The sequence below is a fragment of the Kryptolebias marmoratus genome, linkage group LG24, assembly GCF_001649575.2.
Source record: "Kryptolebias marmoratus isolate JLee-2015 linkage group LG24, ASM164957v2, whole genome shotgun sequence".
NCBI classification, from domain to species: Eukaryota; Metazoa; Chordata; class Actinopteri; order Cyprinodontiformes; family Rivulidae; genus Kryptolebias; species Kryptolebias marmoratus.
This window is the reverse complement of record NC_051453.1, coordinates 21,895,653-21,922,804: the sequence shown is the minus strand read 5'-3', so window position 1 is coordinate 21,922,804 and position 27,152 is coordinate 21,895,653. Positions and strand designations below refer to the sequence as shown.

General features: G+C 38.2%; 1 protein-coding gene across 2 annotated transcripts in view; it reads right to left on the bottom strand.

Moving 5' to 3' along the window:
* Positions 1-468: 468 nt before the first annotated feature.
* ryk (receptor like tyrosine kinase) overlaps positions 469-27,152 on the bottom strand; it is a 58,096-nt gene continuing 31,412 nt past the window's right edge. The window contains exons 2-16 of one of the 2 annotated variants that reach the window (XM_017438917.3): positions 26,818-26,939; positions 26,635-26,734; positions 25,614-25,745; positions 24,621-24,683; positions 23,917-24,058; positions 21,115-21,215; positions 19,533-19,616; positions 16,678-16,803; positions 13,031-13,117; positions 10,397-10,466; positions 8,510-8,642; positions 5,543-5,652; positions 5,255-5,414; positions 3,950-4,086; positions 469-1,521 (exon numbers count right to left, since the gene is read on the bottom strand). In XM_017438917.3, coding sequence (XP_017294406.1) covers positions 1,410-1,521; positions 3,950-4,086; positions 5,255-5,414; positions 5,543-5,652; positions 8,510-8,642; positions 10,397-10,466; positions 13,031-13,117; positions 16,678-16,803; positions 19,533-19,616; positions 21,115-21,215; positions 23,917-24,058; positions 24,621-24,683; positions 25,614-25,745; positions 26,635-26,734; positions 26,818-26,939 — 1,679 coding nt within the window. In that variant the 3' untranslated portion in view covers positions 469-1,409. The remainder of the gene's footprint in view (positions 1,522-3,949; positions 4,087-5,254; positions 5,415-5,542; positions 5,653-8,509; positions 8,643-10,396; positions 10,467-13,030; positions 13,118-16,677; positions 16,804-19,532; positions 19,617-21,114; positions 21,216-23,916; positions 24,059-24,620; positions 24,684-25,613; positions 25,746-26,634; positions 26,735-26,817; positions 26,940-27,152) is intronic. The other variant, XM_017438918.3, reaches the window with a different exon arrangement.

Genomic DNA, 27,152 nt, shown 5'->3' with positions numbered 1-27,152 from the left:
AACATTTGTATTTATGTGAAGACGGTTTCTATTATTGACGGTGGTTGACAAGTTAACCTGACCTACAGCTATTCAGTACAGCTGACAATTAACCAATGTAACGAAACAAGTCCGGTTGAAAAAGAAAAAGAAGAAGTCGTTTATTTACTCAACACGTCTTGTGGTTGTGATGCATGCTGGAATGTTATGACTACCGCTGATGAGGAAATTGTCAGGTCTGATCACTTTTCTTCAAACTAAAACTCAGGAGTGACGACACAAATCTACAGCTCGTTGTGTTTTCACCTGATTTTACTTTTCTCGAAAGGTCAAAATATAAATAAAATCCATCCCAACACTCTGTTTTTAAGTTCATGTAGAAACGTCTTGTATTCGAGCGTCATTTATGATCCTCAGCATTAGGGGTTTTGCAGAACAGAAACATGGTGAGGTTGATCTAAATATTTAATAACAACAAACCATTAGGACTCGTATTTAAAGATCCCATTTAATGTGTGGATATGAATTTGGGAAGCAGTTTACAACCCTATTTCAACATGCAGTGACCATAAAGACACATCCCAAAGATGTTAAAGGTGTGAACAGCATTAGACCCAGCTGATGTGTGTTTTCACAGTGATTAGTGTAATAGCTAAAAACGGGTTAGTTTCATGAAAGGCTGTGTTCTGATGTAGAACCATCGAGCTTATAAAAAATACAAAACTGTGGGGAGGTTGTGAAAGTGGATGTGATATGTACAAAAAAAAAAAAAAATCAAATAATGGCAGTTTCTTAAATTTCAACCAGATGTGAGACAAGAACCTGGTTTATATACGCAGCTTTGTTGTGCTGAAGTTTGAGCTGTGCTGCATTAGTGGCCATGAAAAACCACAAAGAATGCCCCCACAGAGAGTTGGCACAATTAAGCTGCAGGAAAAGAAAATTATCCGGAAGGAAATACTGTACCATCTGAGGGTGTCTAAGGACCATCACAACAAAAACAAGTCCGGTTTCTCTCGCGTACCAAGCTTGAGCTCAACAAGCTTTTGAGTCTTCTCTGGTACCCAGATTATTCAATGGAGTTTATCCATTATCCAAAATAAATCAGTTTACACTGCTTCACTACCAAACTGTAGAAAACAGTCATTTTCAAAACTTTTAATTGTTCGTAAAAAAACTGTCCACAAAAAGTCTCAATCCGTCGTTCTGGTCCTCTTGAGAAGAAAAGATGCTTTCAAAGCAAATAAAATAATATAAAACAAACACTCTTTTTACTTTGCTATGCTGTAAAAAGGGTAATAAATCAATAAAGACTCAAGAATAAAATGTACAAAAGGATGATGTCCGCTCTTCCAGCTGATAAGGCACATTTTCCCAGCGTCCACCGGCCTTAAGTATTGCTGTTTTTTCTTTAAAATAAAGGCCTGTTTTTACACGTAGGCGCCCAACGCAGCGTGAAACTCTGTGAGACACTGAACCAGCTGCTGGAACTTCGGCCTCTCCTCTGGGTCCAGGGCCCAGCAACATGCCATCACTGCAAACCTGGAAAAAAAAGGGGGTTCAGATTAAATACACATCCACAAGACAGCACTTTCTCTCAGAGTGTGTGTGTTTAAGCAAAATATCTTGATTAAAAAGGACATTTCAATCATTTTGGAGTAACGAATAATATCTTACCTGTTACAGATAGTTCTTTAGAGCTACCTATCAGTTTTGAAAAATACACATAAAGTCTGACATAACTGAAAGCTAGTCTGAACGCAGCTAAGACCAAATTCATTGCTACCATTTGTGTCTTTGTTTGATCCCTGATATGAAGAGTCATTTTCCCCACACTAGTGCTCAGTTAGCTGTGAAGCTAAGAGTGAGTTTTTTACATTTTATTCATTTTGTATTTTTATATTTGATGTTTTTCAGTTCTGTATCGCTTTTTATTGTGCATCAAATCCAGGTCAACTGAACGAAGCAAACACTCTTTGGTTTTGTGTATTTTTTTTGTAATATTTCCCTAACCCAAGAGACTATCAAATTATCTGTTTGACTGAAGGGCACGGTTTATAACTCAAATTAGTTAAAAAAAAACAAAACAATGTGACTTATTTATGTTTTCTTTTTGTAGTGGAGAAATCAATTGACAAATTCTGCATTGCTGTAAATGACCTGTAATCTCAGACCCTCCCCACCTGCAAATGTGTTTGTTTTTGTCTATCTATACTTCTGGAAAACTTTTTGTCTGTTAAAATAAAAACAATGGCATTTATTTCATTTTCCTGATGTACCAAACTGGGATTCTTATGAGGTTTGTACATCTGTGGCTTAGGCATAATGTACACCCCTACTGTTCACACTAAAGTAATTATTTAAACATTTACACTGCCTTCAGTTTTGCACAACATAGCAATTTCTGCAGAAATATGACATTCCTGTTATACTTGACTGCAGCCTACAGCTAGCTGCTGTGACTGAAAGCATAAAACTACGTAAATAACTGTATAAAATGAAATTAATAAGGATGTAATAGGTTTGGTTTAGATTTATAGTTAACTTTTTACACAGAGCCCTGCTTCAAAATCTTCAGAATATTCCCTAACAATCAAGAGGCAGATCTTTATTTTAACTGATTTTGCAGCTAAGTTCCAATAGTTGTTGGTTTCAGTCAACAATGAACCCAGTTCTCAATAAGCAGTGAGAAGGTGGTGGCCTCACAGCAGACTTAATATTGAGGAAACAGTCTATAATAACAATGGGTGGGAACATGATGCCAGTGGGCGAAGGCTGCTCCTAATTCTTGACAGTTGCAGGATGTTGATAAGCTTCACGTCGACCAGCGCTGGCAGCAGCTGAACACTAAGTTCAGCTCAGCTCCGCTGTTACATAAACAATGTCTCACCAGCAGCACGCTTCTTTTGTTGATAGCTTGTAGGAACAAGCCTGGCTGCTGCTAATCACACACACGCACACACCGCAGGTGTCTGTGAACTGATGTTTACGTGGTAAAGGGGAGTCTCCAGCACAAAGCAGACATTGCACATCAAGTTCGACCTTAAGCAGTTGTATGACTAATAGCAGATAGAATTTTGTGATGTCAAACGGGACTGCAAAATCTTTTCAAAGAAAAAAATGGTGTCCAAATGATCACTGACACATTCAGGTTGTCAAATACAAATCAAACCTATAATATCCCTATTAACTAAGCCCAAATTTTCCTACACATCCCACAGATTAGATTGAAATCTGGAGAACGTGGAGGCCAAGTGAACAACTGAATCATAACGAGTCCTTTAAACTATCTCTGAACCATTTCTGCAGCATAACAAGGAGTTCTCACTGCCACCAGAGGATCCTGTTTCTTAGAAAGATTGGACTTGGGTCGGGTTTAGGTGATGTGATTTGTGTCACAATAACATGAATTGCAGCAGAACACTTCATCATTCTCAGCCCTAACTTCCCAGGAACCAGCCATCAGACCAGACCACCTTCTTCTGTTGCTCACAAAAGAAACGCACTTCTTCTTAAAGCATGGCGCAAATCAGTGTGTAAAGATGAACATATAAAGTCCCTGGACAGTTTCATCTGCCTCACTGTTTGACATTTTTCTCTTTATTTCAGTTTGCACATAATGTTAGATTCAGGATGATGGAGTTGTGAGTTGGTCTCACTATACTGAGTGATGTCTGCAAGAAATGCAGCTTAAATAAAAATATATATCAATCTAAAGTTTATATAGTGTTTTTTTAAACTGATTTGTGTGTTTTTTTTTAAATTCTAATAAAACATGCTTGGTTGGAAAAGTTAGCTCTGATTAAATTTTCATCCAGACCTTTTATTTTGTACATGTGCAAAACATGTTGAGAATCTCTGTGCCATTAAAGCCTCAAGTTTTACCATCATCCCTCTGCACTGGCTTTGGGTCCAGTTTATTGGCACATGAAGACAAAGAATATCTACATGTGTCTAAAAATCAACTTACAGCTCATCTGGACAGTTGATAGGCTGTGCTATTCTGTAGCCGTCCTTCAGGTAAGCGGACATCTCAAAGGGGTCGATGTCGACGTAGGGGGTCTGCCCTAGAGTCATGAGTTCCCACAACGTCACTCCAAAGGCCCACTGTGAACACATGGCACAATGATGACATCATTGTTTATTAGTCAGTGATATTTTCTCAGTGGTTGACACAAAAAGTCACAAGCTTTCTTCTGTTTTCATTTATTAGAATAAACATCAGCACATCAGAGTAAAAGACAGGGAGTGAATTGTTTTGCCTGTGTCTGTATGTCTGTTTTAGGAAATGCCTTTAGCAAAGATGAGCACCGCTGCAACACACTCTTGAGTGCTTACTGATCGCACAAGATCTTTGTTTAAACTTTGAGTCATTTTGCATGAATCACTGGATGGATTTTAATTAAACTCTCAGAGTAAACACTGGATGTACATCTCCAACTCATTACCTTCTAGAGCCAACCCAATTCAAGATGGCTGCCACAGTCAATCCTATCATTAACAATTAACTAAGCTTGATCTTAAAAATTTAAGTGCAAACTTAACATTGATATTTGAAGGTCAGGGGTGTTTTTTATCTATAATAAAACAAGTCAGCTCTTGATGGCATGGCATTGTTTAGCAAATGAGACAAAGTACTCCACAACAGTTTTGTTGCGTTATAAGAGATAAAAGACAATTAGTGTCCAATAGCGATTAGGAGCAGAGACTAAAATCATGGGAGGGCCTTTCAGTGTAAACCTCTGCTGCTCCCACATCAGTGCCTAGACTACCGCAATCATTTCCAACAAGTTCCAAACATGCCAGCAGTACCCCTCTTATCACTCAGAGTCTGGAATCTGATGTGCATAAAGCTCTGCCATCAGGGTATGGTGTATTTATGTGAGCAATGTTGACGCACAGGAACGTGTGGATTTTCCCTGAAGCTTAATTGTCTGTTTATGGTGGGCCTGATAGCTGTTAGTGCCAGGGAGCAGCATGACCATAAGAGGAATGCTGAGGAGTGGAGGGGCATTTAGCTGATGACGTGGTAAGTCTCTAAGGATGTTTAGGCTTCATGAAATTCTCTGCCACGCCCACTGTTATTCTTTGCAAAGAAAGCAGGAAGAACCAGCGACACATGATGCCCTTTACTACTCCTCCTATTCCGTTGAAACCATCATCAAGTATCTAAAAGTAGCTTGAAGGCAATTAGTATCATTTTCAGGATCGTCTTCTAAAAAAATAAATGATCTTGAGTGACAGAAAATGCGACAGCTGCTACTGCAGTTCTTACCACATCACTTGCACTTGAAAAGTCGTTGTTGAGCAAGCTTTCCATAGCCATCCAGCGGACAGGACGATTCTCATTATCGCCGAGACAGTGGTAGTCCATAGGAAATAGATCTCGAGCGAGGGCATTGTCTGTAATCTTCACCTGCATGTTGTCGTCAATGCTGCCAAAGGGGAGACAAGGGAGAGAAAAGGTGGGCTTTACTAGGTTAGTAATCAAATTCCAAACTAAAGCACCTAGAAGCTACAGGGAAGAAGCGAGGACATGCTGTGCCGGGTCAGAGACACTTACACACAGTTCCGAGCAGCAAGGTCTTTGTGTATGACCTCCCTGCGAGCCAGGTAGCTCATTCCGCACGCAATCTGGATGGCCATGTAAACCAGGTCCTGCTGAGAGATGGCCTGAGAAGAAATCAGCAACAGAGTGAAAATGAGCAGAGGAAAGAGAGACAGGAAAAACAAAAACACAAAGGGGAATTGGGAGCGTGAGTGATGTGACTTCACTGTGATGAAATGTGTCATCTGTGTCCAAGTTCTTGCTTCCTTTGAACTAGGTCAAAGATGGGAGTCAACACAAGAGGACTATTTCTGTCTGTACATTTGACAGTAAAACTGCTGAGCTAAAAAATCTGTTCAAACGAACAGGAATTAATCTTTTTTTAATTTTATTAACATCCTATCATATATAAGCTCTCAGTGCTTTAAGGTAGTTTCCTTAAAAACAAACACGAAGTAGGCTCTGTTCACACTGGATGATGATCCTTCTACAGCACTGTTTCTCGGGGGCCGCTCTCCTGCATGTTTTAGATGTGTTCATGCTTTAAAACATCTGGTCTAAATGAATGACTTGCAGACGTGCTTCTGGAGAACCTGACGATTCAGTGAGGAGGTAATTAAACTATCTGAATCAGGTATGTTGGAGCAGAAAAAACTAAAACTTCCAGGACAGTGGCCCTTGAGGCCTGGAGTTTGACACCTCTGTTCTACAATGTTACAATGTTTGCAGGGTCTTGGTGAGGTCTTTAGGGGCATATTACAAATACAGTAAGCTGAGCATAACACACGACAGCTCCAAAGTGGGTTAGATACCATGACCAACATCCTGGGTCCTGGGTGGAACCAAACAGAAGTGTATCCACAACATGGGTCCTGCATGCACTGGCGTGATTTTGTTGTTGATAATTTGAAGCAGCCTCAGCGGCAGGAGCTGGCCTCATGCTAGGGCTACGACCCTGTCACACCTACATCGAGCTGGCAGGACTCCAAAGAAAGCTGTTGGCAGTGTGGCTCCTATGCACATCTTGTCCCGTTTTCACTTTTGCTACAACCAATAGGATTGCTCCCACTCTCACCATGTGATTAAAACAATCAATATATGCTTTTTATGTGTCAATAAATAACACAACACGATCGGTCATCCTTCAATCCCCTTTTAGATTCTTGGAGGAAGAAGAAGAAGAATGGATACAGTCAGGGGTCTGGTGCAATCCTGGTACTATCGTTGTGGAAATGTGCTGTTGCTGTATAGAGCAAGGTGATGAAATACTTATTTGGTGAGTATTAAAAGTGTAGCAGAATCATGACTACCTTCACACTGTAGAGTGTTTTCCAAATTTACCGCGAGCTAGCCACGTTTTTACTGGCTGTGTAGGTCGTGGAGAGTGTAGTGAGGTTCTCATCCAGTGTGCAGAGGTTTAACAGAGGGCAATCATAAAACCTTTTTTACACTTTCACTATCAGATATTTACATAGACAATTTGCAAATGCTGACATGCTGTGGGACTGACAGTTTTTATTCAATGGCTGATTTATTGATTACAGTATTACGATTGTATAAAACGTCTTACAGAACACGGAGCCTAAGATCTGATCTTACATAAGGCAGAAAGCCTCCACCTCAAAGATTTTAGCAGGTTACTTGCTTTGCGGTGGGAACTGCTGACACAATAGCCTGGCCAGCAGGTGTGTTAGAGAAAAGACCCCTGACTGTTAACAATGTGAGGCTTATAATGTACATAAACATCCTGTCCAGCCGAGAATAAAGCAACACTCTTTAAAGAGAGCTCTTGAAATGGCCATGCCACATATTAATTTGCGTGCATATATTTGTTTTACATGTAATAGCTCAGACTTTGGCCTAAACATTCACATTTTGTACTGATAAAGGACACTGCAATATACCTGAAATAAATTGCACTTGACCTCATCTGAGGAAAACAAACAAATGTAATCAGGGAACAAATAAAGCTGTGATCTCAGTCAACTACAAAGTCGAATTTGGTTTAAGATTTTAGTGCTTTCTTTTTGAGCTCTGTGTGCTCTAGCTCCAGCTTACAGCTTTGACCTTTTAGGTCTCCAGACCCCTTGTTGCAGTCTGAGATCCTGTGGTTAAAGGCTTCAAAGACCAGCAGAGACAGATCTTTTAAAGGTGTGGCCCCCAGATTGTGCAAAGTGCAGCTGATTATCTTTTAAACAAGATATGGTTTTATCCTGTGAAAGGTGCTGTATAAATAAAGTATGCCTACTTACATAAGCAAAGCCGAGGTAACTGTAACTGATATCAAAATCCTTGTGAGTAATACTGTTATCGAAAGGGCGAGAAAAAGATCCACACGCTACTCTGTTTCCTCTCTTAGATACACTGTCATCTTCCCTGAAACTGATACAGATTTATTGCTTTTTGTCAATATCAGCACAACTTAATGACTTAGTTTTTAATGTCTCCTACGACTGCCAGAGGTGCAAATGGAAACCAGAGAGAGAGGGGAAGGGGCCTACGTGTTGCCTGAGACTTTACAAAGGGGCTTTTGATAAATAAGAAGGGAAGGCAAGCTTCATCTTGTGATTGTGAAATATTTGCTAAATTAGTATTTTGGAGCTGACTGATTGGTTGGCTGTGTGCTGCACCTTTGCCAAACAGATCAGACTCCTCAGGTTAACCTGCACAAAAGTCTGATTGTTTTTACAGACAGCAAAAAGCTTTGCCTGAAGCACTGACTCTTTGGCTGTATAAACAGTCTTATAATAACATTTTGAACAGTAGTTACAGTATGTGCTACTTTGTGAAGATTACCACTAACAAACCACTCTTTCACACTTCACACTTAGACCAAATCTGAATCTCATCTAATTAGGGGTATTATTTTTAAAGCTTCACAATTGTCTCAGTGTGATGTCATACATCGCTTGAACTTGGATTTCTCTTTGATTTTTAGGTAGCCGACAGCTCCAGCAAATAAATTCTGAGTCTAAGCTTCACCTGAGGGTTGTTAGCTTCAGCTAGCTTGCACTGACGCAGGAAGAGTTTGAGATTCCCCCAAGCCATGAAGGGCAACAGCACCATGGGTTTCTCTCCATCCTCTATACACACGTGACTTATAGGCAGCAGATTTCTAAAGGAGAAGAGAGGAGAAACAGGATCAGTGAATGCAATGTCACATTTCTTACTGTGTAGAGGTTTGCTGCAACTGAAAAGGATTTTAAGATAACAGAACAAAGAATTCATTCAAACCACAGAAGATGAAGTATCGACTGATATTATCAATGTTCTGACCTCAAAATCAGCAAAAAAGAAGGAGGGAACCAAAATGACAACAATCTTTTTTTGTGAGGACAATGCAAAGGTTCATTTGAGACCAGTTTTTATTGACTTAAACATAAAAAAAAGAGATATGATGAATCTCCAGTGACTAACAGAAGGAAAACGTGGTCACTGATTAAACGTGGGTGTTAACTGCAATTGTTTTGCTCCTCAGTACAAAGTAACGTTATGAGCTGTATGAATTCTGTTTTACTCATGTTTGATTGGGCAGGAGCCGCCCAGGTGGGCTTTGTGAGGTTAAATCTGTAATAAACGCTGTGCACTTCCCAGTACTGGTGTGGCTCTGAGCTGTGAGTGCAAAGATGAGTACATAGGTAACAATGACGTAGTAGCGGTGTGAGACGTTATGAACATTTAATGTCTTACTAGTTGTAGATGGCTCACAAGGGGAACAAGAGGAAGGCATTTCAACAAAAATTGGAATTTGTAAGGAAACAAATTAAGTTAGAAAACAACTTGGCACATAACCATTAACTTGTGGCAGCGCTGGCAGGGCTTAATACCGGGGGCCTATCAAAACGACAGTCACATTAATTCTACAAATTTTTTACATTTTAAGTTCAGAGTTTGAATGATGAAATTTTTGATCACTACTCATTCCTACTTTAAACACAGAATTAGTTTAACTATGTTCAGATTAAGGAGCTAACTGCTAGTCGGATTTCAAAAAGGTTCAATTGAACAGTTCCTTTTAAACCTTTAAATCATTTTAAATTTCATTTTTATTTTAGCAGAAACATAATGAATATCTTGATGGAAGCTACCCCAGCTAGCTGCTGACCATGAAATTCTTTGTAAATAACCATTTAATATGCAATAGATGGCAGTGTAAAGGTTTTTAAAGTAACTTTTACATGGACTGCTATGACATTTTTGAGACTGGAGCTTTGAGATGGCAGCAACTACTTTGGTTCTGACTGCGTTTTAATCAGCCGTTAGCTCGTCAGTCGTTTCAGAAATAAATCTATTTCAACAAATAAGATATCATTGTTCTTAACTTTTCTACAGAAAAAATCTGAACTACCAAACTCTTCTCTCCAAATTTTGCACTTTAAAAGGAAAATACAACAATATGCGGAGCAAATGTCTGCGGTAGCTTTTCAGTTACAATTTGTTCTCTGTGCCTATTAGACAGTCATCACAGTAACTTCTGAGTAACAAAACAGTAAAACTGCACCTTAGACTCAGCTTCTGAACTTTTACTTGATGAATGTGAAGCAAAGAAACAGGTTATGACATATCCACCAAAAACACCTTACATTCAGATAAACTTCTTTCTTAAAGAGCTCTATCATAAACTACTCGGTAATTGTTATTTGAATATATTTAAGTTAACAAGTTAAAAATGTCTCAATATCCAGATGTTTTTCAGCCTAAGTCTTTCTCTAAACAGATACAGTGATTTATGTAACAGCCTGGTTTGATAAATAGGCCAAGCGGAAAAAAGGCCTTTTTCTACAGTCTGAGATTTTTGTTTATCATAAATATAGAAACAAATTAATAAAAACATTAAAACCTTTCCAATTTTCAAGCAATGTCACTTACCTATGATGAAGACCCCTCAGTTTACAACTTTCAGTTACCATCATGGTCACCTGCACCTCAGAGGCATGATCTGCAGAAGTTTTATCAAAGTCACATAACTAGAATTACAATTAAAAGACAAGAGTAAATGGTGATATTTATAGGAATAAGGATGCATTTAGTTTCTAACCACATGGTTTTAATTTGAACTGCTCTGCCAGCAGTAATTTGTAGTGGGAAACGTCAGTGAGAAACTGGCCTGTGCCAGTTTCTAATCTGTGCACATCGTCTGGTTGTTATGGAAAGTAGTATTGTTCCCTTCCCAATGGGTATATGAGAAGGAAGCAAAGAATTTAACAAAGCCATAACTAGCACGAGGATATTGTTCAGAGTGGTATCCACCCCACTCTGAGTAAACATGAGAGCACAGAAAGGTCAAAAGGCGGACTGGCAGAGAAAGCTGACACATGCCGCGAACAAAGAAACTTGCTGCTCAACACACTGCACCCCTTTCACTGACATGCAAACCTGCAATATCAAAACTTATGACTCATCTAGTGGCAAATATGTTAAAACCATCAAATCAGAAGCTATTTTGAACACACTGATTACAAAGTGTGACCAGCACTCACTTATTAAAAAAAAAACATGAAATATTTTTCTTTTTAAATTGAAGAAATTTGATTATTTAAAATTACATAAAGTGTTCACTTGACCTGCTATGAAGGCTTTAAAAGGTGTGGCTTGTTTAAAAGGTACTCATTGCAATTGTATGAAAACTAGTGAAAAATCTAAATCCATCTCTTATCAATGGTTAGGGTGTTCTTACATAAAAAATTGGTAAGCAAAATCTGTGAATAACCATCATCTACCCCATGCGCTTGTTTACCTACAAAAAAAGCCTAAGAGACTGAAAATAGATCAACAATGGCAACGTCTATTGAAGAGCCACTCGAGATCAAGAAGTCCGACAGTTTTGATATGTTGCTACGTATTTATGCTCAGATTTGTTGAGTAAAGTACGCAGATAAAAAGCTAGGTTAGGTTAAAACTATAAACTTACCGATACTGAGCAAGTTTTGCAAGTGTTTGAATGTCCTACTGTATTTTTATGGAGTTCCACTACGGAAGTGCATTTCTATCACGCAGAAGAAAAAAAATTTGAACGCTATCACGTTATAACGTGATACGTATCTTGTTAAAATGTGATAATTTTATGTCCAGGAAGTGGCGGTATTATGCTAGGCTAGTACAGTGGCTAACAGGAATTGGTCAGGTTTCCCTTCATGTTTGGTCAACACGGATATGGATGCTCCTGAACTGTATCATGCACCGTATGATACAGTTCAGGATTTTTATGTTTGATTTCATAGTTTCCTCACAGAGTGCGTTTAAGGCGACAAAGGTTTATTCATCTGTGGCTATTGTTCTCAGGAACTGTTAGTGTAGTCTCCCTCATTCAAACTGAGAGCACTCAGACTTCTTATAAGATAAAGAAAACACAGACTTTACACAAGACCACTTCAGAAAATGTGCTGAATGTCAACTAGAGTAGTTTGGTTGACTCATCATGCAACCCAACATGGGTAGATGATCCAAGCAGAACTGTTTCCACTCTGCATTGTTGTGATTTCCCATTTAGCATTTTTCTTTTTTTCTAACTTGTACAAACACAAGGCTGAACACGCAGATTTTAACTTTGTTTCAGTTTTACATGAGAAAGATGATGCTTAAAGAAATTAGGAAACGTATCTTCAAGTTGCACCAGTGCAACGTGTTGTTTGGTAAATTAAGTTGTCTGACTTAAGAAAAATTTGCAAATTGCAACTAATTGTCAAAATATTCCTGACAATTGGGACAATCAGTTGGATTTATAAACAGATAAACAAATGTTACACCAATGTTCCCTGGGGGTCTTGAACAGTGAATCTTTTTAGTTTAAGATGATTGTTTTTCTCAACTGGAATTCAACAAGGCATACAAATATATGTCCTTTAGTATTAACATTGTTTGGTTCCAAGAACTAAAGAATCACGAGAGACACATTTAAACAGGCTATGCACAGTCCCTAACTCACTGTTTGAGGTGGTGCAAAGAGACGTATCCTGGCAATCAGAGGTAGCAATTTTATCAGTCACCAGACACAATGGCAGAGCCAGATTACTCTTCGGCCTCCCCAATCATTTGAGGAAACTTATTGCTTATTTTTCCAAGTTAGCCAGCTCACAAGGTTTACACATATATGGTGGTGGTCATGTTGGATTATGACATGGCAACCCAATTTTCGATAGTGACCAAATGCCAAAATGGAAGTCGGTGCATTGCTTATTTTTCAAAGTTATCCAGCTCACAAGATGAACCAGTCCCCTCATCAGGTTGTGAAGGGGGACAAATACAAATGTACTGGTTCTGTCCTAGGGATGGTTTTATTTAAGACATTGTACTTTTATGTACTTGTCTTCTTGGTTGTTAAAACTGTCATAATGTGTGATAAGCCTTTTCAACGTGTACATTTACAGATGTCTGCTTGTGTAAAAGCATCTGTAGATTTGCAGAATAATAGCAGAAACAAAAAAATAACATGATAGCAAGACTAGACTTTTTTTTATTTGAATTTCTTTTACACTTTTGTTAATAGCAGCACAGAGTACATACCTTTCACTGTCTTCACAAAGACCTGCTTTTCCTTCGTGGGGTCCTTTTCATCCAGCAGCACTCCGTGGAAGATGCGGCCAAACGTGCCTGTCAGAGAGCGAGCACAGGTTTCAATGAGAGGAAAAGGGCAGCAGGGAGAGAGCCAGAGGCATCTTATTCAAAGCCTAAAATGTCAGCTCACTCACTGTCTGCCATGCCTGGCTGATCTGTGGGCAGAGGTGGACTAATCACTTTGTCTCTTTACACAAATTTGGCAAATCTGGCCTGTGCTTTGTTGAAAACAGCTAAGAGAAGAACAGATCGGAGGACTTTTCATCACTTGGGACAATTTAGAGAGATGCACAACGTGGTGGGAAAGCCAAGTGAGCTCATTCATCATCACCTTCGTTACCCTGTTGCCTCAGGAATTTCTGGGATAAAAAACATAAACTATCAACAAGATAAACTTAGGGGAAAAAAGTGCTCTGGGGCAAACCAAGCCTTATGTTTCAACAAGAAAGAGAGAGAGATGAAGCATAAGAACAGGGCTAGAGTTTAAGTACCTCCCTCCCATCTCTGCCCTCCTCAATATACCTGTCTGGACCTGCCGGCTCCGAAACTTCAATCTGAGTTCACCCCTGTCAAATGGAGCCTTGGATGTCATGTTTTTGGTCTTTTATCTATTTTGATGTGAATATTACTGATGCATTTTCTGTCATCTTGTATAGAGGACCTGATTGTTGACAGGGGAATGCATTGAAAAACAAGTCAGGTGAATTTACAAGTGCAGATTTGTCAGGACCTGTATTTACTCCACAGTCATCAGTGAGAAATCTGATAATATAGTTGCAGTACTTTGAACTTTGTAGCAGTTTTGTCTTACCAGGAATCAGTGTTTACTTCAAGATAAATTCTCGATCGAAACAAGGTGGAATAAAAAGGCTTGATACTGAATAGTAATGTGTGTACATATAGTCTGCGTTTTTTTCCTGCACTGGTTGTGTGTTGTATCCTCATATGATAAGACCAACATTATATGATATGCGGATATGCTGCAGCAACGTCACAAAGAACAGAAAACCAACAAAAACAGGCTGATTACACCACAGTAACCTAGCATAAGCCATTCCAACGCAGGAGCACTCTGTGAACTTTCCACATTCAACCCAATACATACAGAATATACACAACGAGACTGCACCATAAAAATGACACACAGATCATAAATGTCACAAGACTTAACCTTTTACAACATACTCTTCATTTCTTCATGTTTTCACCCATGTAAAAAGAATTTCAAAATATGCCAACATGTGTGGCAAAGGTCTTGTGTGTCAGAATGATCAGGTATGTACTTGATCATAAAATGAGGCGACCTCAAAAGAATAACACATCAATATTTACTTACCACAAACTAAGTATAAATGTAGAAGGTGTGTGTGAACTTTTGATTTTACTCAAGCACAGTTACACGCACTTTTAAACCAGATTCTATAGTTTTAGTTAGCTTCACTAGCGAGTGTTTGCCTGTTTCATACCTAAATAAATATATGTAAAGAATAAACTAATATAAATAATTCTGTGAGGAAATATGATAAACATCACTTTATCTGTGCTTGAAAATATATATCTGAAGTCACTAAAAGCATTTGAATTTGAACATTTTGAATAAATCTTGAAACTAAATGGGAAACAGAAGCAATGACTACAAGTAAAAACAACACCCACACGTTCCTCTTACATTGTGTTGCATTCATTCTTGGGTAACAATGACGTCATTTACAAAGAACAGAACGAGTTCGGGCAAATTTTCAGAAAATGAAGTAGTCTTATTCAGTATCACTGAACTGTGATGAGACTCAATCTTCTACCGAAAAGAAGTGTCAAGGTAAAAGTAATCAAACAACGCTGATAGTAAAGAAAATAGCCAACACAATTTACAATATTACAGGCAGAAAAATGAATGAACAGGTATAAAAAGGTAATATGGCATTGTCCCCACTCTGACGTGTTGCTGCCATCAAATAAATAAATAAAAAAATCCTACAAATGAAACAATTTCTTAAACTGATGAATTGCTTACTATGCTACATTGCAAATAAAGTGCAGGTTTACATTTTACACAATGCCCCAACTTTCTTGGAATCAGGGTTGTAATATGGTGAGTTGATTCTGGCCTTGAAAAGGACGCTGACAGTTTCTCCTTTTGTCTCTCAGTCGATTCTTGGCATGAAGCTTGCAGCTGCCTACCCTCCTCTCCCCAGAAAGTCTAATGCTGGTCATTCTCAAGAATGCCATCCCACCACCTGGAACTCTGGTCTCTCTTCCCTCATTCGACAATAGGCTGCCCTTGTGACACAGGCCACCCCAAAGCCTGAACTACACTAATATGAGCCCTGATTCCCACTAAACACACCATGACGCATCCTCAAACACACACGGTCCTGGTGGCCTCCTTTAAAGGCTCAATGAGGATTGTCAATGGGCTGTGCATAGAGGTTTTGGTAGGGGGTGTTGAGTTATGGTGAAGAACTTTACAAGTGCTTCATCTTTAAAGTGTGGGGTTCAGTCGGCAAACTAGGTTTTTTTCATACATTTTGTTTTTATGGAAATTCTGCTCTGTGTGGTTGTAGGAGAGTGTCCAAGGTTGTTTTAATAACGGGTGGGTCAAAGAACTAACAAGCATACAAAAAAGAGAAAGCAAAAGTCAAAGTTCATTGTGTTCAGACCCACAGGACATCTAATGATGACAACAAAGAAAAGAGGAAATTTTTCTGTGGTTTTCTAGTTACAGGAATTCTTTGTCATATTTCCCTCAAGTTAGTTTTGTAGACACGATACTTGTTTGGTCATGGTGTCAAAATATAATGACCTAAAACCATGCAAAAAAGAAAGCGATTACACAGAGGAAAATATGAGACTAAACCGTTGCGATATTGAGCTCTGATTAAGATCAGAGCAATAAATCCATCCACTTATTTTCTATACCTGCTCAGTCCTGTTCAGAACAATAAGACAATGTAAAATCACGGCAGCAGCTCAATTTAAAGGGGAGCAGTGGCTGCACACACACACAGACACACACACACTCAGTTTGAAGCAAACGAAAACAGTAGTGCGATATCAAATGAGTATCAAAGTAGAACATTTTAGTGTTGATTAAACAAATGTCTACAATGAAGGAGGAAGGCTCAGTCAAAAACACGTCTGAAACAGTTAGTCTGTCACTGATTTGTGACCATAAAAAGAAAATTAGAAAGCTAAATATCTAAGGCTGACTGTCAGTGTGTAACATGATGTTCTTGGCACATTTTTACTGATAGCGATCTGACGAGGCATGTCCACACTCATTTGGGAAAAACAACATTCATGTTATCTTTATTTCATCAAGATGGCCTTAGTATATGCCCAAATAAATAGATATATACACACAAAGTTAAATAAAGTTCGGAACATTTTCTACCGCTCAGTTGTGTTTGGAGAACAGCTTCAGAGTGTAAGAAAGTGTCTGTAGCTGCATTGTGGTTAGCACTGTAACACTACTCCAAGGTTTCAGATTTCTGTGTAAAGTCATTTCCTACCTGTGTCTGTATCCCTTTCTTCATGGATTTTGTGATATAAGGATGTTAATGACTGTAATCACTAAAAACTTGATGTAAGAAAGATACCTTCATGTAAAACATCTCGTAGTGTTACTCTGTCTCTTGAGATTGCGATGTCTTTCACTTTTGCTTTTGCCTCCGTTAAAGTCACACTCCTCAGGTCATTCTTCTCTATACGAAGAGATGGGTAACCTGTAAGGAAAAAAAATAAAACAATAATCACGTTTTAACACATAATCCACATCTTTCAACCCGATTCTTGAGTCCTCTAAACTGGATTGGCAAGAACAACCAGGGGACTTGAGCTGTGCTTCCAATTTGATAGAGCTAAGATATATGGTTTCATCCAGAACAACCAAATCCTCATTTGAATTCAAATAAATTCCAGCAATTACAAGAAACAAAGTCAGCAAGATGTGCAGTAGCTTACTCATAGGTTGCATTAAAACAACCCAATGCAAAGTCCTGTATTGCAGCACTTTTGTTACATAACCTCCCCTTGTACACACTTATCAACGTTTAGTGAGGCAGGACAACATCTGGATACTGAAACACATACTCAAAGTTCCCGACATCAACACACAAAGGATGACTGCACACAAAACCTCTTTATTTTGACACTTTCTATGTGGACACTGATGAGAGCTGGCTTATTTTCACGTCCCTTATCTACACCCTGCAACTCACAAAGATGACTCTGCCAGTATGAACCATATACTGGCTTAGATTAAACACAGGATGTGTAAGTACAACAGAAAACTCACCAAGACAAAGCCAACCAAACAACAATAACTAACACTTCGTGTACATATTAGTTATTTAACAGACTTTCAGCTAGAAGCTCAAATTAGCATTTTATGAGTTTGTGAGAACCAAAGACTCAGAAATAATATTTTTAAAAACAATTTAAAAGAATAACCCAGAATCTAACAAACAAACAAATAAACGCTGAAAGCAACAGTCTAGTAAGAAACACAGTTCATGTTGATGCTGCCTCCTAGAGTTCAAAACATGAACATCACGTAAAAAAAGAGTAAAATGTTTAGACACAACAGAGGACAAGCGAATAACAACTAGAGACAGAGTGGGTCTAGCTGAGGCAGCTGCATAAACAATAACAAGGGAACAGTAATGTACAGAAGGGATTACATTCTGTTCTTTGTTAGTCAACACTTAGAGGCACGTTTTTCTGGCACAGTATTGTTCAAAAATTGAAGAAAAAAAAAATCTGTACTTCCTCAAGCTAAAATATCTTCAGCCTGATGAAAACAACATAACTGGGGTTCTAAATGAATTGAGTTTACACTGCAGAGAGGGTAATTAATATGGAACAACATAAAATCCAAAATGACTTAATACAAACTACTACTTTGTAATTCAACTCTCTAATATCATTTTTCAATAAATTAGTTAGGCTTGTAAGGCCACCTTCACACTGGATGACGACCCCACTATGTAGTAAAAAGTAGACCGGAGCGCGGTTTTGGTTATTGACAATATGAAGCAGGACTCACGCCTTGGCTGCGACAAGATCATAGTAACAACCTAACACAGACATCTATCCTGGTGTGATTTGTGTCAGGGTAGGTGCACAGAGCCAGGTGAAGGCACAGGAGAGTGTCTCCACGATGCAGAAAATATCAGGGGAAAACGTTTCAGCTGTGAAAATTAATTTAACAAGTATCTAAGCTGCAAATAGAGCTGTTTTCATAAATTTAAAAAATAACTCAATGATTCAGCATTAAACACAGTTTAACCCACCGTTTTGTTTGTATTGGGCTTTTCCATAAGCCTAAATATAAATATATATGTTACAACACAAACAAAGTTGTTTGTTATGAACTATTAATATTTTATCTGTTGTGGATAGCTCTTTGAACAACCTCACTTCCGAATGAAGAGCTACTTGCAAGTCCAAAAGCAGATAGGCCCAAAGTGAATTGCTGACATTTTAAAACAACTCCGCTGTCCCGTATGATAGCAGTTCATGCAAACGTTATTTCAGGAACATTTACAACATCTTCAATTTTGCAACACAAGGTTATTTACATAGTTTCTAAAGTTATTTGCAACAGCGCAATTCTAGTGCTGCCTGAGGTAAATTTTGGCAGGAATTTCATATTTCTGTCAAAATAACCGTTTCATGTGAAACTGGTAGTTATGTAGAAGTTTAAATAATGGCCTTAGCATGTACTGCTATTTTGACAACTGGCGTTTTAAGATGGCAGCGATCTACTTTAAAAACCGGTCTGCTTGGACAAGTTGTTAGCTCATCAATACAGTCCAAGGAGACCAACTTCCAAAGCAGATTTTGCTCTTTTAAAACAACTACAGTCTTTAAAGTCTCATAGCAGTTCAGCAAACTATATTTTTATAGACCTTACATCTTACTGTGGAAATATTATGATATTCCTGTTGGAAGTGCCCCGGGGTGCACAGAAAGTGCTATTACCATTTTCTGCACCTATTAGAGTTTGAAAATAACTACAGATTTCCATGACATTTTTTACTCTGCTGTCATTTTTAACAGCAGAGTAAAGGTTTATAAATTGACGTTCACATGAATCGCTGTAAAACTGTTTTAGGACAGAGTTAATCCACTTTATTTCTACAAACTGATGTTGTCCAAGGAGCTATCTACAACTGATCAGATATTGCTAGTTCACAACCTTTGCAAAGAAGCCCACTTCAAAATGGCTTCAAAAGTACCTTTAAACCACCCAACTCAAGAAACAGTACTTTAACTTTGCTGCTCATGGATCGATATCAACCAGAGCATGGGATACTAATGCAAACACTTACAGTGCTTATTAAAACAGTGTTGAGATCTGAAAACTTACATGTCCAGAGTATTAAAGTGTGACAGAATAGCAGCAAAGAGTGATGAGAATTTCCTTTATCTCTGTCTATATTGAACTTACTTTTGGTTTCATGAGGGGGAGCACCTGGGTTTTGGAAGGAGGAGGCAGCAAGCTGGAGAATGGGTGCAGAACCAGGGTGATTGTCTGATGACAGGAGGTGGAGGCCAGGAAGAGGAGAAGAGGCAAGGTGGGGTGGGAGAAAGAAGCTGTTTGAATAAATAGCTCACAGAACAACATGACCTGAATGAATGGATGAATGAGTGCAACTCTTGTTGCTTATTTACAGACACGTCCATTAAAACAGGCATGCTCGTAAGTTGAGTAAACTTCCCCATCAAAGTGTTGGGGTTAAAAAAAGGGGGCAGATGGTGGTTTAAAAGAATAAGACAAAACAAAGGCAAATGGATCACAGGATGCACATAAGGTCACAAATGCACAGAGGGTGATATGCAAGTTTTAGCCACAAGAGGGCAGTGTCAAAAAGGAAAAACAAAGTCACCATGCCTTTGTAATAGCTCCTACACAATCAATTAATCAATTATAACCCCCCCCCCCAAAAAAAACCCTTCTGTTTTAAGGCCCTGTTCAGACCTGACATTAACATCTACTCTAAGTGATGTGATCCCACCAGTGTGAACACACTCAAAATGCACTGAGGACAGTCAGTCTGCCTTTATTGGTAGTCTGGATGCAAATCATCCTAACTTAGGATTCCTAAGTCATGCTGAAGGAACACCTACTGAACTGACAAGCATCTTCAATGTCTCCCTGTTAATGTGTGTGTGTGTGTGTGTGTGTGTGTGTGGGTGTAAATAACAATGATACAATCTGCCTCAGCTGCTGGTTACATTAAGACAATCAAATAGCCATCTTTGGGATTAATGTATGACAATTATTTTCATCTAAAGGTTTTTGTGAGCAGTATGTCAAAATCCTTAATTACAAATGTCAATTGATTACAATAATTCCAGCATAAAAGGCAGCTTTATTTCCTTTAACTGCTGCCTGACGCAAAGCACATGGTGAAGTTATTCACACAGCAGCTCAGACACTAACAGCAGAGCAGGAGCAGCAAAAACACAAGATCTCTGCTAGGACTGTGTTCTTCATCACTATCTTATGATTATAATAAAGTTAATTAGGTTTTTCAGCAGAGTATTGAATTTTAAAAAGCTTCTAATTCTGGAGATGCTAGGGCAAAAAGAGAAAAAAAGTGTCAAATTGAATGGATTTTAAGGGATATTTTGAAGCTGGGTTCTGTCTAAAAGTTATGAACAAATCACTTTTGCAGGTAGCACTTTGGTCAGTCTCAATGTGGAGAAATAAAGTTTAATTCTGATTGGATTGAAACCAGCTAGTCTGAATGCAGAAAACACCAAAGTGGATTGCTGCCATCTTAAAACGGCTCCAATTTTTAAAAAAAAGTCATAGCAGCTCTTGTGAACGCCCACTATGATTATTCTCTGTTTGGAGAAACAGAGCATTCAAAGAGTTATCTATAACAGGTAAGATAATAACCTTTCATACGTTTTGAACAGAACCTCATTTAAAATTGTCCAAAAATATAAATGTAAAATGAAATAAACAGATTCTCATTTTGACCAATGTCAGAGTGGAGAGCTGAAGAATAAAAAAGTCTTACTGGTGACTGAAGCTGCATTGTTTGGAGTATCAGCCCTCAGGTACTGTGTGGTCTGAGTGGATGGCTGAGACAGGCCCTGTGAGCTCCCACTGTCACTCACACTGACACACACACACACACACACACACACACACACAAAGAATAAGAAGCAGTTATTTAAAAGTGAAGCTGCAATGCTTCATTACATTTTTATATAAATTAAATCCCAATTCCTAATTTATACTACCTAATTTCAAACAAGTGATTGTGAATTAAAGGTCTCTAATAATAGCTGGTATTTTGAGATTATGGACTTTGATCATTTCTGTCAGGAAGAAATGATCATCTAATGACTTTATTTACAAAAGCCACAATGTGTTTATAAAATAAAGTCAGTTCAGATGTGATAAGCACATTCCATTCAACCAAAATGTTACCATTTTGTTCCAAGTCTTTTAAGAAACATTTGATTTTAATTTAGTGACACTGAAGTTAGGAATCAAAATGTATTTAGAGATGCACCAAGGAATCAGCTTGTGATAAACGCCAGACAGTTTTTGGCTTGGTTTACCTCATCCAGTGATCAGCCAGTCCAACACTGACTCAACTCATTTTTCTCCTTTCTCCCATACAGGCTGGGATGTTGCCTCTGATCTTAATGTGTTTAAATAATGATGATTACCAGAAGTAAGGATGTGTAGCTACAATAAAATGAACAAATGACAGCAGATTTACCATAAGTTTGAATATTACTTTTGATACAGTGGCAATTTATTTTAAATACTGATCTTGACAAACAACAAAACATTTATTTGATATGGTACACTTTTATGTTTTGAAAGGAGTTACTGTATATTTAGTTTTACACAGCAGATTTACTGTAATTATATCAGATGGGTTTTATGCATTATTTATTCCTCTGTCTAATAAATCTGGAGGACATTATTTGCAGGGTTTCCCCCAGCATATTATAAGCCTGGCAGGTCGCCAGGCTTTGGTGAGCCAGCCGCCAGGCTAAACTCCGCTTGTTTATTATAAATACGTAATTTTTTTATACATGTTTTTTTCCACCCGCTCCCCCAAAACTGCTACCTTCATCTACCTCACCACGCGAGGGTGCGCGCGCCAACAGTGACACAATTGCGCTGTCCCCGCCCCTGCGCGGGACCTTCGCAAAGGGACGGGGACAGCGTCATGCACCTTTTATAACCATCTGCTCTCTTTTTTACCGTATTTCCACTGGTTACGTAGCGTACTGCCACCCGTCTTTTTGGAGAATACTGCACCGACATAAGCGCCAAGTATAAACGCCCCCACCACTCGCTCAGGTCCGCGCACCATTCGCGGAGCCCTGCGTGACTCTAATGAACCCTGAGGCCGAGTCTCCTTCAGCTACCTGAAGTTAGCAGGTCGTCAGAGCCACAGTAATAAACATCTAACGAGCGGGTTTAACAAAAAAGTGATTAGTTGAGCTGTAACTCAGCAGGTGGCTTTACAAGACTTAGAATGGTAAGCATGTTTTGTGCTTAGTGAAAATATTATCCTTGTTTAACAGTAAAATGATGCTATTATATTCAGCATTAGATATGCACAGTACAGTACATTATCTCTCTGTTTTTCAGAGTTGTCTGTTCTTATTCATTGGTCTGGAAAGGAGACGTGTGTTGGTGCTTTGTTTGCACTTTTTCATTTATGTTAATTTAATTTATTTGTAAATGTGACTTAAATTAGGATTTAAATTAGGTGCAATCAATTTGTTTTTAATTGTATTTTTGTTTAAAAAAGTATTTCAAAAGTTCCTTTTTGTAAAGCTGTACTTGTGTTAATATTTGGCACAAATTTCTTACAATATCAAATAATAAATAGCCATATTTCCAACTTCCTGTCAACTTTAATCTTTTTTTTTTACTAAATCACGGTTGGCCGGCGATCGGCTGGCAAACAGCCACCTACCACCAGACTTAGCCTCTTTTCTGGGGGAAACCCTAATTTGTAAATCTCCAGTGTCAGAGAGTGAAAGTTCATTAACCTGGTGAAGCTTTTTGGAGAAAATGGTTTTAAATGTAAACATTTTTAAGATGAACAGTCAATTGTTTTTATTAAATTTATTAAATTAGTTATTTTAAAAAACATTTTCAGATAAAACGCAGAGGCTGAAAGTAACAACTATCTAGAGAAATCTGAATTATCTGATTCATTAAATTTCAGCAAATAAAATTCAACTGGGATTTATTTCTGTCTGAATGAAAAATGTAGGTGCTTTCCGTTCTTTCTTTTTAACTTTGTTAATGTCCACCATCTACTTTCCGAGTAAAAATCCATTTTTTCTGTTGCCAAATTATCATTACCATATGTTGAGCTGCAGTGGGAAAGCTTTGTCATTCTGTCGCCCTCCAGATTGATCCATCTTTATTATTTCACACTTAAAACAAACTGAACGCCAGTGACAATCCTGAAGAAAGACTGAACTGATTGATGCAACAAAAGAGCAATCCTTAATTTGATCCAATTTTTTAAAAATACATATTTTATATTCTGTTAAATCTAGTTATTTCAGAAAAATTTAAATGGACCAAAACTGCTTTCTGCAGGTATGGGGCTGTACAAGAATTGGAAATCAGTATTGGGACACAAAACTAGAATTGGTGCTCATTTCTACTGATTCAGGGTGGAATTTTAATAGTATTTTACATAAAACACATCACAGTTTGTGCTCATCAGTAAAAGCAAACAGTGTGAAGTTAATAAAAGTCAGCAGATCTGCTTTGCTGCCTAAAAAGTGAGCCTCAGAGCCTCATTAAACCAGAAGATAAAGAGTCCAACCTGTCCTCCATCTCCACTCTCTTGACACTGTGCAGGTGGAGGATGGCCAGGATGATGGCAACAAGGAAGATGACAATGCAGCAGACGCTCACACTGATGTAGAACACCTGGGTGGAGGTGGTGGGGGTGGGCACGCCATAAACTGATAAAGACATGACTCACATTAACAAACAACAAAGCAACTGAAAAATGAAACAACTACATTACAAAAGCTTTGGCTGTGTTTCTATTCTGAGAAAAGCAGAAAAATAAAATCTGAGGTAAGACATGAAAAAAAAACAGCTCATGGTACAGAAACTGTAAGTTTATCTGAGGCCCCTCTTAGTGTTAATGGAGGCCAGAATTGTACGGAGTCTGCCCAGAATTTAGTGTCTGAAAGCTTTTCTCTTCACCTCCATAAAAGGTTCAGAGAGCCCCAGGATCCTGTAGCCTAGCCAAGCAGAAGGGACTCAGGACTCAGGCCCACTATGGTACTTTGTTACTCAAGCTGCTCACTCAGAGTCTGTACGAATAAAAACACTCCAAGGGTTGGAAGTCTGACATGGTGCGTTCCCTTTAGGCTGCGAAATGATCTTATAGAAAGTCTGACTACAATGGACTACACACAGAGATATATCTTATAATACATCATGTCTTATCAGGCTGATGCCGAATGTGACAGACAACACATGAAACTTGACTGGACTGAGTGTGAGATGACTTACAGCCTGTCGGCAGAACAGTGTTATTGCTGAAGGGAATGGGTATCTTCGGGTCAGAATCTACTCCTATTTAAAAAGAAAATAACATTTGATTAAACAAAGTTGATGATAATCATTATTTTTCAATACTGGAAAAATAACACCACATCTAACTAAAAAAGGAGTGGTCAAATATTCAGCTAAGATTGTGCCAGAAACTTGTTAATGACAACAAAAAACCCTTCAGGTGCGACTCACTAAAGGAGATTTGGGTTATGTTTTCATTGATCCACCATTCTAAACGTGTATGGTTTAAACTTGAATGGCAGCTACAGAACAAAAAAAGAACTTGTGATTCCTAAAAGAAATTAAATGCCTTAGCTTGTTCTAAATGCGCTATCAAAAAAAATAAATGTACACTATTTGTTGTGTTGTAATAGGAACATTTCATCAAAGGGATCATTCCTCAGCTTCTATTCAAACCACTCAGTCATGCTGCTAATTTAACTTCAGACTAAAATTAAATGGGAATACATTCTTTTCCACAAAACCTACAGAAAGTGGACTCTTGGTCACATGTAATTATATACACGAGGGGTTTGAAATACAGCACTGAAAAAAGACTGTACATCTTTCTTACTTATCTAGAGAATCATTACGCAAAAAAAAAAAAGAAGAAATCTCCACATAATCCATCAGTCTTTTTTTCTTTTTTAGTACAACATCTTGAATATAAAACTGTGATGAGCAAATAATTCTCACAGCCAACCTAGAGTGTTAACCTGACTTAGCAATTAAAGCACAGTTTTACTGAAGCGTTTCAATCTGTCTGATTGTTTGCACATCATCCAGATTATTGATCACATCTGCAGTTTTCCTGCTGTCATAAGAAAAAAAGAGTATATTTGGTTTTTAGGTTGTAAAGTCATGACTTTTTATAAAAAGGGACTCGAAGATGTATTTGGAGCAGTGTATATATATATACTTTTTGAGAGAATAGGTTGTTATTCTTCTTACTTTTGTAGCACATTTTCCTTCTCTTGAAGTTGAGCACTGTGTAGTTGTTGGCTTGAATGGTCAGATTGAGCTGCATTGTTAAAAATGCCTCTTCGTCGACTTTGCCTGAGCACACGATGTCCACTCTAAAGACTGTAGAGGAAAACACACTTTTGTAACCATCATCATCACTTTGAGAAACCATGTTCAAAGAAATAATACATAATGAATAATATTTTGGCAAACAGAACTGAACACAAAGTAATAAAGTTATAGAGTATCCGAAACATGTACTATGATGCTTTTAACTTGTTTACCACCTTACTACTAAGAAATATATTTTTTTTTTATATTCTAAAAATTCCACAGCACACTGTGCCACATTAGGAACAAAATGACTACTGTGTGACTGAACAGCTGACACTGACAACACAAAATGTTTCATTAGTTTTCAAAACCTCTGAATTTTGTCCTCATTAAGAAAAGACTAGACGACAAAGGTGTAATTTTGAAAACCGTACTCAATCTCACAATTACCAACAGAGTTGTGACATGGTTCTTGTTTTGATTAAACAAATATTTTTTATTAGGGGCCTTTAGAAACGTTCAGTAGCCAGATTTCACACTGACTAATAACGCCACAACAATGTTTAAAAACAAAAATCAATCGAAAGGAAAACAAAGCTAAGGCAACGTAGAAAAGTTTGCTGCCATCGATTTTCATGTACAATTACAAGTTTTCATGAACTTCCACAATGTTTTATTTCCACGATCAGCTGACTGCAGTGCTTTGCATTGCGTTGTGGACGCAAGCATGCTTCTCACGTCACACATTATGGTCTTACAATCAGAGAATGGCCCTGCTAGATTTATTGTCAAATGTTAATTAAAAAAGCTAAATCAATTTTCACTCTTTTTCCTAATGCTCACATCATATACATTTAACAGAAAAGAAATAATAGACGTTAACAGATGTCGGTTTTAAACCTATAAATTGGACATATGTAAAATGAAACAATATAAATGTGGATGTTTAACAGACCAGAGGGAACACGAGGGACCTCTCCCTGATTGGAGATGTTGCTCTGTGGAGGATTCAGGGCAACTCGGTTCTCCGGGTAGAACGCAAGCTGGTAGTCAACCTTTGAATAACAAATAAATATTAACATTCACACATTAGAGTTATGTGAAAAGGTGAGAAAGTCACAGAAAGGCTGATCCTGACCTTGGACCTGGAGTACCACATGAAACAAAGGCTGTTGGTCTCAGTGGGCACCGGCATGTTGAAAGACAGAGCGTGACGATTCACCACATCATCTCGTACATAGTAGAGCTCTGCATCCAAGCCTGAGGGAGGACAAAGGTCAAATTAAATTACAGCTGAAAAAAAAGTCTAATTTTAGCTGAACATATAAGGCAGTTTGTATTTTTTTTTATCCAGCAACACTGTGAAAAATAATCAGCAAAACTTTCCTCTTAGTAGAAATGTATTACCAGTTACAACCTGAGAACTCTTAACGGTGTGTGTGTGTGTGTGTGTGTGGGGGGGGGGGGGGGGGG